This window comes from Cyclopterus lumpus, chromosome 13, assembly GCF_009769545.1.
Source record: "Cyclopterus lumpus isolate fCycLum1 chromosome 13, fCycLum1.pri, whole genome shotgun sequence".
NCBI classification, from domain to species: domain Eukaryota; kingdom Metazoa; phylum Chordata; class Actinopteri; order Perciformes; family Cyclopteridae; genus Cyclopterus; species Cyclopterus lumpus.
The window spans coordinates 11,631,960-11,646,636 of NC_046978.1; the positions used below are offsets into that span (position 1 = coordinate 11,631,960).

At 46.1% G+C, this 14,677-nt stretch overlaps 1 protein-coding gene across 1 annotated transcript in view; it reads left to right on the forward strand.

The window, feature by feature from the left end:
* nectin1b (nectin cell adhesion molecule 1b) overlaps nt 1–14,677 on the forward strand; it is a 70,588-nt gene that overhangs the window by 36,497 nt on the left and 19,414 nt on the right. The window contains exons 2-4 of the mRNA XM_034548189.1: nt 9,244–9,615; nt 11,162–11,461; nt 12,335–12,452. Of these exons, the coding sequence (XP_034404080.1) occupies nt 9,244–9,615; nt 11,162–11,461; nt 12,335–12,452 (790 nt within the window). The remainder of the gene's footprint in view (nt 1–9,243; nt 9,616–11,161; nt 11,462–12,334; nt 12,453–14,677) is intronic.

Genomic DNA, 14,677 nt, shown 5'->3' on the forward strand with positions numbered 1-14,677 from the left:
TCCCGGTCTCTGGAGTTGTGCCGAGAACCGCTGGATTTCGTAGTTGACGATCAAAAACGCACATGAAAAAAGAAAAAGAGGGCAGTTGGGCGAAGGCCAGAGTCGACGCTGAAGCTGAAGCGCGCTCCCACGCAGCCATCGCCGCCGCATTGCGTTAGCGCCGATCTCTGTTTACACGTCACGCTCGCTGTTGATGCTTCTTCTCTTACTTCGACGTTAAAAATAATTCAGGGCCAAATGATCCCCAGCAGCGAATGTCTCAGATGAGCTTCGACTTATTAGAACATGTACATGTGCGGAAAAAAGATTTCCATAACAAGATAACATGTTCAGGGATGGATTAGGTAGTAGCATGTCTAACTTTATCAGCTTAAGGAGCTGTGCACATGAATTCCTCCAGTGGTGAGAACAGGATACTAATCCATGCCTAAATGAAATGACTACAGGGCAAAATTCATAATCCTGTTTGTTTGTGCTTAATTCCTTCTACACGTGTACAGAGGCGACTGGTTCGTTCCAGTATTAGGTCGATGCTACTGGTAAATATGATTTTATTGCTTTCAGTTTGCATGTTTTTTAATTCTTTTCCCCCCCATGTGATGATCGGCTCAAGATTTTGCCATCGTGATGCCACTTGTTTTGAGCGGATGCGCGCCATTTGTCGGCGTCCCGTGGCGATCGTGACTGGCATGCACATACAAAGTGTGCTTGGTAGTTCACAGCAGACTGTCCACTGCCCCCACCCTCCAGCTACCCTCAATTCTCCAACTCAACGCAGAGCGGAGAAGAGGAACAAATAGAAAGTGGCTCTCATCAAATATTGAGTGAGCGGCCTCTTTTCTGGTTTAATAAGCCACTGGTCATGCAACAGTGCCACGCGCACACTGGACCTATACCGTTGGCCTCTCCAAAAGCGTTTCCTCTCCTTCAAGCCTATAAGATATCAGCTGGCCTCTGTCAAAAGAATAGGCAGGAAAAAACTCCACCAGCAAAGGTCAACCCAGGTCAGATGCCAAAAACGATATTCCGTGCTCTCGCTGAGTACTTCTAAAGGTCACCTTCCATGGGGCGTATGGATTTACACCCATCTGATGTGTTTGCACTGAGCATGCAGACGCCCCCCCCCCCCCCCCCCCCCCCCCTCCCCCCCTCCTTACACATAGCTAATAATCAATCGACCGGCTTCAGCTGAATAGTTAGATTTATTTTAAATCTTAATGTTTTGTAATGTATCTTAATGCTTGCCATTAGCACGTGGATGTATTCAGCGCGTGTGCTCTATGCAAGACTTATCTTTACTTGTGGACAATGGAACAGATGGTGTGAGAGAAGGAGTTGTCATGCATGGTTGTCCGGGGCCAGCACTTCTTTTGGCAGGACTTTTCAATGCGTTTCATGCTGTATTTGCCGAGTGCTTAACTGAGGTCTAGGGCGCCGCTGTGGTGCCGTCTCACATGGAGCTGCCCCTATCCTACACGTCCCACACACAAAACCATCCTCGTACATAATCCCGGCTGCTTCATTGTCCGATGAAGATGTACACAGTTCATAGTTTGTTCATAAACAGCGTTAATACTGACAATCTGAGCAACCGTCACAACCGGCAGGAATTGAGGCAGTGAACAAATGATTATTTTCATTGTTAATAATTCTGCCATGTTTTTTTAATGTATAAATATAAATGTATTCAAACAGCTTGTTTTATCCAACCGACAGTTCAAAACCCAGAGACATCAAGTGATATAAACAGCAATACATCGGCACTCTGGGCAAATATTTGGCACATTTGCTTCATTGATGTCTTAAACGATTAATTATCGGTTGACTGCGTCAAGAGTTATTCCAATACGAGTATCAGAAATGGCTCCGATACAGTCTAAAATGCTGGATCTGGTATCGGCGGGGTAGGCCAGTCTACGCGCCGATCCCATATCGTATCATTTATTGTATCATTTCTCAGACTGTCACCTGAGGTGAGGAAGATTGGCTCATCGTTGGACGTAGTTGTTTTTTTGTCCTGGAGCTTTACTTATCTACACTTCTAAAAACATCCTTTTTTTTACGGTGACACGCTCCATTAGGAAGAATTTCCATCTGATCCTTCCTGACCTTTCCCACGAGCAGGTTGCATCCTAACCTGAGGGCCCCTGGGGGGTGAGAAGTGTGCTCCTGCAGCAGCAGCAGCAGCCCTGTTATTGTAGAGCAAAACGTTGACCGCGTCGAAAGAAGCGTGTGCACGTAGCCTCCGTGTCACCCTGTGCTAATACGGAGATTTCCACGGGAGGTGTGTTGCCTGCGGCATCGTCTCCTCTCCGCTTTAATATCCTGAGTGCTATAATCTGCTCGCCACGTCTGACCCGCTGCGTGTCACTCCCGCTGCTTACCCTCCCCCGTAACTCCCCGAAATCCTCTGCATCACATTTATGCAATATCCTCAACACGCCTATTTAACCCCTGCCGTGCTTTTCAGATGGTACCTGCAGCTGCCGAGGCCACGTTGACCAGCGACCCCCCCCCGTAAAGACTTCCGACAGCTGCCCCCCCCCCCCACACACACATTTTGAAAAGCCCAGAAACACGTGCTGCGTTATTGTAAAATAAGCAGCGCTCATCATCATGTGCGCTGAGCCCATCCTGTGGGCGAGGTGCTTTGTTGACTAATTGTCTGGTCCGCCTAAGTGCTCCCCAGTGTCGTGGCTTGAGATCTGTCTCATAAAGCATGTTATTATCTCGCTGTTATTGCTCTCCCGCCGCAGCATTTCGTTTCCGATCCCGCACTTTGACACTCTCTGGACCTGGATCGACGCCTTGTTCCACCCCCCCGTCCCCCGTCAGTTTCAGTCAAACTGTGACTGTCACAGTCACTCATTTACCAGTGAGACTCTCCTTGCCGTCCACTTGTGCCCAGACCTTTTGTTGACTGCTATCTGGTATCAGTGGGTGATGTCATCTCGCCAGTTGGTCAGGTAACGTCCGGGCTGTTTATTTAGTCTCGTAGAACCGAAACCGTGGTGGCCTTGTTTAGTTAAGCTGCAGGGGGGAGGGTCAGAGCTCTCTAATACTGTGTTTACTCTCTCTCTCTCTCTCTCTCTCTCTGTCTCTCTCTCTCTCTCTGGGGCAAAAGCCTTATTTTATTTTCGGGCCAGCTTCAGTTGTCATTGTCAAAGACAACTAAAATCCCAGATTACTTTCAGCATATATTCCATTCGACCAGAATAAACATTTTTTCAAAACCATCAATTACAGGAAATCCACAGGCACTGATCATATAGTAAGAGGCTCTTAAAAAAGAAGAGCACAACATGCTCCACGGTGTCATCTATGTTTGCTTCTTTGAAGTAGTCAAATGGAGAAGCGGTGTTTTTTTCCCCCAGTGTTTCATTCATGGCTGAATCATTACCACGCTGCAATAAGATGAGAAGCTCTGTTTGCAGGCGAGCTGATGCATCCCCTTGACATTTGAAAAGCCGTGTGTGTGTGTGTGTGTGTGTGTGTGTGTGTGTGTGTGTGTGTGTGTGTGTGTGTGTGTGTGTGTGTGTGTGTGTGTGTGTGTGTGTGTGTGTGTGTGTGTGTGTGTGTGTGTGTGTGTGTGTGTGTGTGTGTGTGTGTGTGTGTGCACTTGTGTTGCGAAACCCCGCATTGCCTCACAAACAGCGATGGATGCATTAGGTGAGAATGCACACGGTTGACTGGCCGAGGCACCGCCAATATGGAGAACACACTGCTGCCGAGCAGCGGCGCTCTGTCATTACAAACGGCCAGTGGGGACAGTTAAAAAACGCACGCAGCCTTTTCATGGAGCGATCCCGGATCGGGAAGTTGCCGAGAATAATAAATATCCCCGATAATCATTAACGTTTACAGCTCAGCAGATGTTACATCGTCCTCAACAAAAGACTGTTTCAAATCTAAACCAGATAGTGGCAAATTAGGAGCAGGTCTACTATCCATCTGTTCCAGCGAGGGCTTCGCCCGCCTCTGCAGTTGCAATGTTTGCTCGGGGAGACGGAGGGTAGAGGGAGCCGGTTTGGCAGGTACGCCATTGTTTACCCGAGAGACCCAGCAGACTCACCCTCAAATAGTGTCTGAGTGTAGATTAAAGCAAATTGTCTGACACATGCTGCTCCGTCCCCGGGAAAATAAAATAAAAAGAAGCTGCTCGACGAAAAAGCAACATCAAACATAGACTGCTCCTGCTAAATGAAGTGCCCTGTCTGGATGTGGTAACGCCTCCAGTAAGATGGCTCCCAGTTATCATTCATTTCATAATGCATTATGAAAAAAGCACTTCTAACTATTGATAACGCAAGTGAATTGCTGCCAGTTGAGCTCCAAAATAGAGAAGAAACCCAGGGGAATAAACAAACAACTAATATGTGTGTATGGACTACACCCCCCACCCCCCCTTTTTAAATGCCCCATGTGTGGTCATGAATAGGGGGAGTACAGAGGCCCTCACCATTGCCGTGGGAACTGGGACTGCAATAAACAGTAATTATCCCCAGTGGCTCAAGCCATGTTTTATCCAACCAGCATCCCACTTAAGTAACAATGGAGTAATCAAAGCAAATCGAGCACGAAGGGAGGCCTACGCTTTATATTCCGCGTTTGGCAAGAAGTTTATACCAAAATACGTCCGATTTATCTGCCTGAATCGCTAAGCGGCGCTTTGGTAGAAGAGGGCGTTGCATCTCTTGCAAACTGAGATGTCACAGATGTGAATTAAATTGTAGCATCGCGCTTGTACAGGTGCAAGAAATCTTTCCTGTCTGTACTGGAGAGAGCGCTCAGCCCCGGTGGGAAAAAAAAGAAAACTCGTCCCTCTCTCGACATTTAGGCCCATGAAGAGTGCAGTTTAATGACATCGCACTACACATTTTCTATTTTCTTCCATTTTTTAAGTCTTCAAATGGTGACATCTCACTACCATTTGGGACTGAGTTGCCTGGTGCGTCTTTAAATAGAAGACAGTAATGAGTGCCTCTTTTTAAAATATGCATCGAGCCATATTTAATCTTTGCCTTCCTCACATCGCAGCAGCCAGAGGTGAATTATTCAGAACTTTGTTTGACTCACAAATGGATTCTTCTTGGATAAGATGGTCCCATGGTAAATGAGCCAACAATTGTCTTTAGAAATATTGTTGGTCGTGGTCCAGCTCAGCTAAGAAAAAAGAAAAGAGAAGACAATAGTGTTAAATATATATCCATGGCAAGATGAGCTGCCATGCAGCTTTAAAAAACAAGCTTCCTATGCATTAAGGTAGATGCCCTGGTTTTCAATACAGGGCTTTATGGTGTCGTTATTGTTTTGAATGTAGTGCAAGGTCAGCTTTTACATTGAATTGAGGAATATCTTGGATTAAACAGATGGATGAATGTAGTATATTTAGTGTTAAAACTGTAATTTGATCATTTCTTTCCCCTCAGCAGCAGAGACAAAAGCAGAAATGTTAATGTCATGTTTCTCATTCATTTTTGATTTTTGTTACAGAAAGGGAATCACGCTTGTTTTTCATATCCGTGTTTGTTTCCCCATGTGGGTGATAACATCCCTGATTGATTTAAAGAGACTAAGGCAACTCCTCTGGTTGCAACAAGAAGTCTGGTTGTATTGAGAACATGGCCCTACTTCTCTTTTGATTTATTCCCTCAGTAAACATTGTAAACATGAGTTTATGGTCTCAATCGCTAGTTTCAAGTCTTATTCTATACAGCATGATGTTCATTTAATAAATAATGTTTAATTTAGAGTCAAATCGATATGCTTTCGGGTGTGGCTACCTTGTTACCACGCTGTTGTCCGGTCAATCAGTTCCTGGAAGTTAATTGTAACTCTGTAAATTGTAAAGTTGTTTGATTGTATTTAGCTCCACCCTCTCGTCTCACTTGGGGTTGCAAAAGAAAACAAGATGGTGACAAAGCACAAAGCTTCAAAAGTGTCTACTTCCTACATACAGTCTAGGATTCATACACATTCAGCCCTCGGCTTCTCTGATCCGAACTCTCTGCAGTGAGGATTTCCCTGGTTATCGTCTACGTGCCATATGAGGCCCATTTGACCAAAGCCGGTTATTTGGTGCAGGACATGGTCCAATGTGCCATATGCAAAAAGCAACACAAAGCACATGCTTTTCCTTGCTGCCTGACCGGCCGATCTTATTACAGCTGAATGTGCTGTGCACGGCGCCGTGCCGCGGCCTTGAGAGTCTCTCGCTATCAGCGCAGGGCCAGACGGTACAGCAGCTGTTTGAACAGCCCCTTATGTCCCCCTTGATCCAAGTCGGCTCACCTGGTGTGAATCAAACCAGTGTTTTGTTGTAGATATTCTGCCGGCTTGGGCATACTTTGTTTGTTTGTCCCAATGCCTTTCCTCCCAGAAATAGGGTGTGGAGCCTCAGGTGTGCTGGAGCATGACTGCCACCCTCACGTCATTGTTGGAACAAAGCCAGCCGGCCTCTAACCCTCAAACCCCCCCTGCAGCATACTTACAAATCTCCCTTAAGCGCCCCCTTCCTCTCCCCCTCGCCAGTACCGCATCCCCACTACTTTACTTTGTCTTTTTTTTCTTCTCCCCCCTCTGTTTCTGCACCACTGGCTGTCGTAACCCTCGCGTACATGTGGCTCTGCTCCTCCATGGCTTTGCCGCGCAGTGGTGTAGTCTGTAATTACAGCTCTAGTGTGCTTAGCCAAGGAATCCTCCAATCCTTGAGTGAAAGGGGTCCCTGTGGGCGCCCGCGGACCCTTCACGGAGGGGAGGATTTGGGCTCTGTGGCTGTGTAATTATGCCTATTCCTCTGGTTTCCATTTGCATGAGCTGCTGTTTATTTGGTTCAATCTGAGTGGGGAGCGTCAGACTCGAAGCAAGGAGAGCAGAGGGAGGGAGGGGGTGCAGCTTTCCACAAAGCCAGTCCCTGCCAGTATTGTTTTTAGTAGTCAAGCGGGTGAGGCATGGCCAGGTACATATTTATGAGTTTGTACAGTCCTCCTGCACAAACCGCCACCCCACCCCCACATGGCTCCAATGTAAGATTACACTTTAACTGGTGTTGTCACACAGTAAATTGTGTTTGCTTTCCCAACAAAAAAATACTAGAGCCGCCACAACCGATAATCTAAGCTGTGATAAAATGGACTACAGCGTTGCCCCTGAGGTGCACAAGGACACAGGTGTTTCTCAAGGTGCAGATGACAAGGTTGCCAGTCCTCCCTGTCAAACCGTATTAGCAAATCAATCTGTCATCGTCCAATTCCCCCAAGTCTAAATCTCCACAGAGGGGGTCTGGCTGATGTGGTCAGAAGGAAATGAAAGATGATGTGCACTCAGTAACTTCCAAAGGTTGTCACTTAGTGTTTTTTATATATATATATATATATATATATATATATATATATATATATATATATATATATGATTTGATGTCTGCAGCCGAGGCCGTACTCGAGCGAAAGTACACACCAATGGGTAGAAAGTGCCTTTCTCTCGTAGCACGTTGCCTTTTATTCCGGCGCGTGCCGCTCAACCCGACCCGACATGACAGATAGAAAGGAAATACATTGTTCGCCTTAATGGTCTTCCAGCCCGAGTCTGTGCCAAATATTTCCCCGGCCTGCATCGTGCCCCGTTGACAGCCCGAACAAACGGCTCCCAGTATCACTCCGCCGCGGATTCATGTACAGTTAAAGATAGACTGCATCAGATATTGTATTCAGTGGGTGTGTACATGAACCGACCCCCCTCTCACATATTCTTCCACATTTCAAAGCCCCCTGTGTAAAGTTATATCTCCGAACGCAGCGATTATCCGCCGTTGTGATGCGGTTACTCAGCGCTAAGGAGCCGCTCTGTTTGTGTGGCACGTGTGCACTGGGCCCCCAGCCCTCCACTTTAAGGCCACAACATATTTCCTCTCTGTTTATGACTTCACATTCACCGGTGGCTCCATGATTCCGGTGATTAACAGAGGAGTTTCAGTGTTTCTTCCTGTGGGTCCTCGTCCATCCACGGGAGATAATTATAGCTGCAGCTAGTCGTAAATACGAAGCCCAGCCAGGGGGTTGTCGGACCAGGAAGCGGGACATTGTCAGACTTCACCTGGAAAGGAACATGAATTAGAGTTAACAAAGATGTGGGAAAAACATTTTTCGACCCTTAGATCAGGTGAAAGCTGCGGCACTGGAGACTCACATTTAAGGAAGAAAGAAGAACGAGAGAAAAAAGAATAGCTGCAAAAATTATTTCCGTTATTATCTGTTGATCTTTTGTGTGATTTATCAATTCAATTATTTCCATTAAAGTTAAAATATTAAAATAAAATATTCAGTGTACCATGATACTAAACAAAGAAAAGCAGCAAATCCTCTCTTTTGAGAAGCTGGAAGTTGCAAAGTGTTGCCATATTTGTGAATTAAAGGACTTCAGTGAAGAATTGATCAATAAAAACTGTTGCCAGTCAATCTTCTCTGGCAATCACTTTATCGTTCGTGCACGAGACAAGGACAGGATGTAGTAGACCCATCAAGTGAAAGCCAGGGGGCTTGAGAGAGTGGAGTTTAGTAAGAGGTCAGCGTATGCATGAAATAATTAAGTACCATCCTTGCTAATTGACCTTATTTATAATTTTTTTCACCACCAAACTTCCCTCAGGCTTAGACAGCAGGGAACAGGACCATAACTGACGTTCTTTTTATATAGGTAATGTGTGTGTGTTCTTGTTGTTTGGAGTGCTTACACAGTACTCCACATTGTTTTCTTTTAATAGGAGCTCTTGGCAGTCATTGAAGTATTTGCGTGTAAAAAGTAATTAAAATTACAATGGGCCAGCCAGTGTGTTGCTGGGTAAGGGGGGCGGGCGGGCGGGGGGGCTGCAGACGATGACTTGGCTCCACCTCACTGCCCTCGTGCTCATTCATTAGAGACGCATTGGTCCTCATTTCGGCCCTTGAGCGGCAGCACACTCGTGGACAAAGGCGGGGTCGTTTGGATGTGCACCCCCCCCCCCCCCCCCCCCCCCCCCCCCTCCCCTAATGTAAAGGGAGCAGACGTCGCCTCCGAGGCGGTTGGCGACTGTGTGTGGGCTGTGAGTGTTGTGCGTGCCAGTATTACCTAGGAGGCTGAATCCACTCTTTGACTCTCAGTGCATGTACTTGCTATTGACTGGAGTGCTTTGCTTGGCCTTGGACAATTGTTAATCATAATTAAATGTTATTTTTTTTCCCTCTTCTCTCTGCTTCTTACTTCTAGCTGGCAACGGGCAGATGGTGCAGATGGACTCCAGCAAATCGGGCTTTGTGGGCTCACAAGTGGAGCTGCGCTGCATCTTCATCAACAGCAACCCGCCGGTTAAGATCTCCCAAGTCACCTGGCAGAAGCTCCTCAACGGCACCAAGCAGAACGTGGCCATAGCCAACCCGGCCCTCGGCGTGTCCGTCCTGCCGCCCTTCAAGGAGCGCGTCACCTTCAAGCAGGCGGCGGTCCGCCACCGCACACCCTCGCTGGAGGACACCACCATTGTGTTCTCCAACCTGCAGCTGTCTGACGAAGCTGCCTACATCTGCGAATACACCACGTTTCCTGCGGGAAACCGGGAGAACATGGTCAACCTCACTGTATTTGGTGAGTGAAATGGTGAAAGGTTCGTCAGTATTTCGTTATTCAGACGAAATCTGTAACTGCTGTAATTTAAAAAGTCAAACTGGCTACATCTAAGTAATCTAATCTCAGCTCTTTTTGGTAACATCTTTTCATCTTTATCTAGATCAAAATTGTCTCCATGGACGCAATAGTTGCACACACAGCGCGGTTGTTGAATGCATTTCAGGCCCAAATATAAATGCCTGCCATGTCAAATCAGGAAGTTAAGAACTCTAAAGGCTCGACCCTTTTCAAGTTATTTCGGTGACGAGATTCATGGGCCCCAAAAAGTTGCCTGCCTGTCAAAAGCATGTATCATCAGCTTCCTCCAGCACTTTATTGCTGTCCTGAAGAGAAGTGCCTGAGACTTTAAACCTAAATTTGGCCTCTCTTCGACCTCGAGGCAGCACAACGATTACTTTTCTCCTGAATCAGAAGACAGGGTCAAACTGACATCTTCCTTTCTAGTGAAAATCTAAACAAAAGCGCTTTTATCGCTCAATGTTACATTGCCACAGGCTTCCTTGTTAAGTAGGTTGAATGCCTTTGGAACACCTGAAACCAGGTGCTGTTCCTCTGTTTGCTAACGCTGCTGCTAGAACAATGTTCTTCACCGTTAAACCTCCCCGCCCTGTGATTGGGTGAGCAGCTCCGTCAACCGCCACCGTTACCATCACGGTTGAATAATTCCATTCAGGACCCTGTTGTGTATACAACGCTCAGTGTTGAGGGGTGATGTGTCGTTTAACACCACTCCCAGATTGGCCCGTGTGGCTTCGAAAAAGAAAAAAAGAAATAGGAAACAGGTGCAGAGAGCAGTCAATGAAAATGGCAGGTGAGACGGAAATCAATAAGGCCACTTCAGAATGTGTAATTTGGCTTGAATAATCTCATTTTGTCAGGGGGTTGGGGAGGAGTGCCTGAGACGTAGTTTATTTTGGGCGAGAGGCAGCTTTGAAAAGGTTGCACGCTCACTCTAATTAGACATCTAATTAGAAATTAAGTGTTGGTGTGTTTTCCATTAAGTCCGGGGCTTCTTGTCAGCTCTCAGTCCCCATTTTGTGTCACCGGGCTTCCCAGGTCTTTTTTCCTTTTTGAGGCTTCCGTGGCTGAGTGAACGCTAGGAACCTGCGTGGTCATAACCGAGCGGCGGCGTTCAAAGAGGCCTCTTCACGTCCTATCTCTTTCAGCTGTGCATTCACTCAAGCCTGCCTTTTGATGTGCTGAGAGTAGAAGGCTAATTGGCAACTCAAAGGATTCAAATTGGATGACTGTGCATTCGGATAGGCAAGTGGGTTGTACATCTGTGAGAGCGGCTTTGGCTTTCAGGAAGGAAAGAGGCAAAACTTTGCGTGGTTAGAGGTAGAACCCTGTTTTCATCTCTCCCCCTTAGTTTGATTTACTTTGAATATCTGATTGAAGTTGAAGGAGACACTATAATCTGAGGGAAACAAAAAATATACACAAGATCTCCGTTTAATTCACACTGACGTAACTCTATCCGCTCCGCGTTTTCTTCTCTCCACAGCTCGGCCCATGACACGCATGACCTTGACAACGCCCACGATTGTGGCCAGGGCCACGAAACGCAAGATGACCGTCGCCACTTGCATGTCAGCCAACGGGAAGCCCACTAGCGTGATCAAATGGGACACCAGGTTGAAGGGCGAGGCCACTTTCCAGGAGACGCGCAACCAGAACGGGACGGTGACGGTGCGCAGCAACTACGTGGTGGTGCCGAGCCGCGAGACCCACAAGCAGAAGCTCACGTGCATCGTGACGTACCGGAGTGAACGGATCACAGACAGCGTGGTGCTCAACGTGCAGTGTAAGAATCTTCTCTCTCAAAGCTCCCGTAATAAAGAAGTCATATTGTGGGGAGAAAACTCACCTTTTCTGTCTACCACCCAGAAATGGTGAAATAAGACAACCCAGTCAGTTCTTTTTGGGCTACCTAGATCAGAAAACATGTGATTCAGCCTTATATTCTTCTCACAGGCCAATCAGAGCAGACTGGGCTTTTTTTTGGGAGGGGGGTCTTAAAGACACAGGCGCTAAAACAGAAACAGACACTATGAGAAAATTACATTGAATTATGTAAACATGTTCTAGTAGAAACCCAAAATAAAACGAAATGAAAACTAGCATTATATGTCCCCTTTAAGTTTATTAAAAGCCTCATTGAATGTGCAAGTCGGTGTGAACTTATTTTCACCTGTATTTCATGTTCTCATGCATCATGTTTTTTGTTTCCTGCTGCAAGAGTATACAGATCACTAGTTTACAGTAAACACACCTCTTGCCAACACAGCTTTTCCAGTTCATGAGAGTCAAGAGAAAAAAAGCAAATGAGCTGCTGAGTAGGCACCAGACTCCTACTAAGAAAATATGAATTGAATAATAATACAAGAAATTACAGAAAAGATTATTTATCTGGATTGTCTTGTGAAAACCACAACACTGAAACATAGCTTCTGTGCTGTACTGGAAGTTCACTGCTTTTGTTAGATTACATTTTCCTTTGTATCTGACCTAACTGAACAGTATTTACCCCTACAGTAACTAATCATGTAAATAAAAAAAAACGTGTCGTAAATGTGAAGGAACAGTTTCTTTTAGCAATAGCTACGTTGCTTCCACTGCAGTGTTTTTGGAGGACGTTGTGAGGCGATGAACTGACTCCAATGTGTCTCCATTGCAGACGAACCGGAGGTGAAGATCGACGGCTTTGATGGAAACTGGTACCTGAAACGTCCGGATGTTCAGCTGACCTGCAGGGCTGATGCCAACCCCCCTGTCACCATCTACCAGTGGAAACTGTGAGTCTGACTGAACCCTACCAAAACCCATTAAGGCTCTGAGGACTCAATGGCATCGCTACGTGTTGTTTCTCCCATGCGTAACAATAAAGGAGGGCTTACTAAAGCCAAGGAAAGCTATTTGAAAGAACGGCCTTGTTCAATGCAGTCGGTTCTTTTTTCCAACATTTGTTTCAAGTCATACAAGAAAGTAATCCACTTGATAAAAACACACCAACTCCCTTCATCCTCTCCAGAAAAAGTATCTCTGTTTATTTGTTTGTTTATAAAAGGTCTAATGAAGATAAGACCAGGACCCGAGGCAGAGCACAATGGTCCTATTACACCCCCTATCTGCACTGGCGGTCACAGATACTGGGAGCTAAATGCAAACAGAACACACTTCGCTTTGCTTATTTTTTTTGGGGGGGGGGTTCGCTTTGAAGTAGGAGGACCGGGCATGCAGGTAGAGCGGTAAGAAAGCGCCATTGTTAGTGCTGTTGTGTTCTCCGGAGGTCACAGAAGGCGGGGGCCCGTCTCTTACATGCCGACGGGAGGGGGGAAGCTGGAGCTGGAGTCGGAGCCGAGGATTAGGCCGGCATACCGCGGGGCTGACATCATTGTTGTCTTGCCTCGGAGGCTCTTGCTGCAAACGCATGGACAAAAAGAGATGCAAACATATGTAAGGCCTCTGGGAATCGCCAAATAACCCCGGGTTTGATCTGCTGTGAGTCAATGCATGAAAGCTGGTCATGTTGAAACAATGTGGTTCACATACATGCACTGAGACAGCCAGGACCAAACTGGAGTGTTTGCTGTAATTTGCACCGATCGAGCTCCGATGCAAAATATCATAAATAGAGTATGCTCAAGTATGTTCATCTCTCTGAATACAAAGCACCTTTTTGTGAGCGTATCATGGCTCTAGATGAAATTATTATGCGGTAGAATTGAGAGATAAATGTGGCAATTTGTCGTGTAATTGCTCGGTGAATGCGGTTTTGAGAAATATATCTATCATTGGACTAGAGTGGATTGGTACACCATTGTGCCCTCATTGTATCTACTCTACGGGCATTGTTGGATTTTAATGAGGCGAAGAGAAGGTTTTTTTTGTAACCCTTTTCTTTTTATATTCTTTTATTATGCATACATTTAGCTCTGAGGGCAGAAACACTGATACACACAGAGCAGAAGAAGAAGAAGACAAGATAGAGAAGACTTGACCTGCTTGGGTTTTTTCATCGGCAAGGAGAGATTTAGGGAGAGAGGAGGAGGAGGAGGAGGAGGAGGAGGAGGAGATGTGATCTAGAAAGACGAGGGCACTGTGCTGACAGATAGGAGGGGACGGCCATTGCTGCACTGAAAATGAGATGCCAAATCTGTTGTGAAGGTTCCCCTGGGCTCCACTGTGGAGGTCAGCACAAGGCTGTGACGGAAGGATCCGGAACAGACCGGCAGGATTGCGTCACACTCAACCACACACAATACACACACAAACATGAGAGGTGCAGCCAAATCCAATGAATATGAATGCCTCTGATACGGAGCCACATTATTTTCATCGAGAATCTGTTGTATCGTATCTATTTCAATTTTCAATTTGTTTTCTTTTTTCTGTTTCTAATTTACGTGGTTCATTGTAGCAGCTATCTGAAATCACTTTTGTCACACTTTTTACACTACAATCCTTTAAAAAAATAAATTTACAAAAAGAATCCGGGCATCTTTGATTATTATAATTGTTTTTTTCTTCGAGCACAAAACCAGAGCTATTCCTCAAAATGGGCTAATGGGGAACTGCATTACAGAAACCACCCGGTTTGAACTACATTGTTTGAAGTGTTTGTTTGTCGGGCTCATTTGCTGAGTCAGTTTTAAGTCTTTGAGTCTTCACTGGGCACAGGAATACTAAGTCGGGGGGAAAGAGTCGGTCATGATCACGGATAACTCAATCATTTGTGTGCAACGTATTCAGACGTAACATTCTCTCCTCTGTCCCTGAAAAGCACCGTTGGTGCTCACACACTCTCTCCCTTCACGCTGCAGCGTGATCGCCTCAAACTCCACTCTAATTAGCTCACTTTTAATGTCGATTTAAAGGCCAACGTAGGGGAGCCGTCGTTTCACCAGTAGCTCTGCATAAGACTCACAGATTGCCACTCCACGCACACACGAGCCAGTCATCAAACAATCTGCATCCCTCTCGAGCTGTTTGTCAGCCTTTCATTTCGCTGCACCTCAGG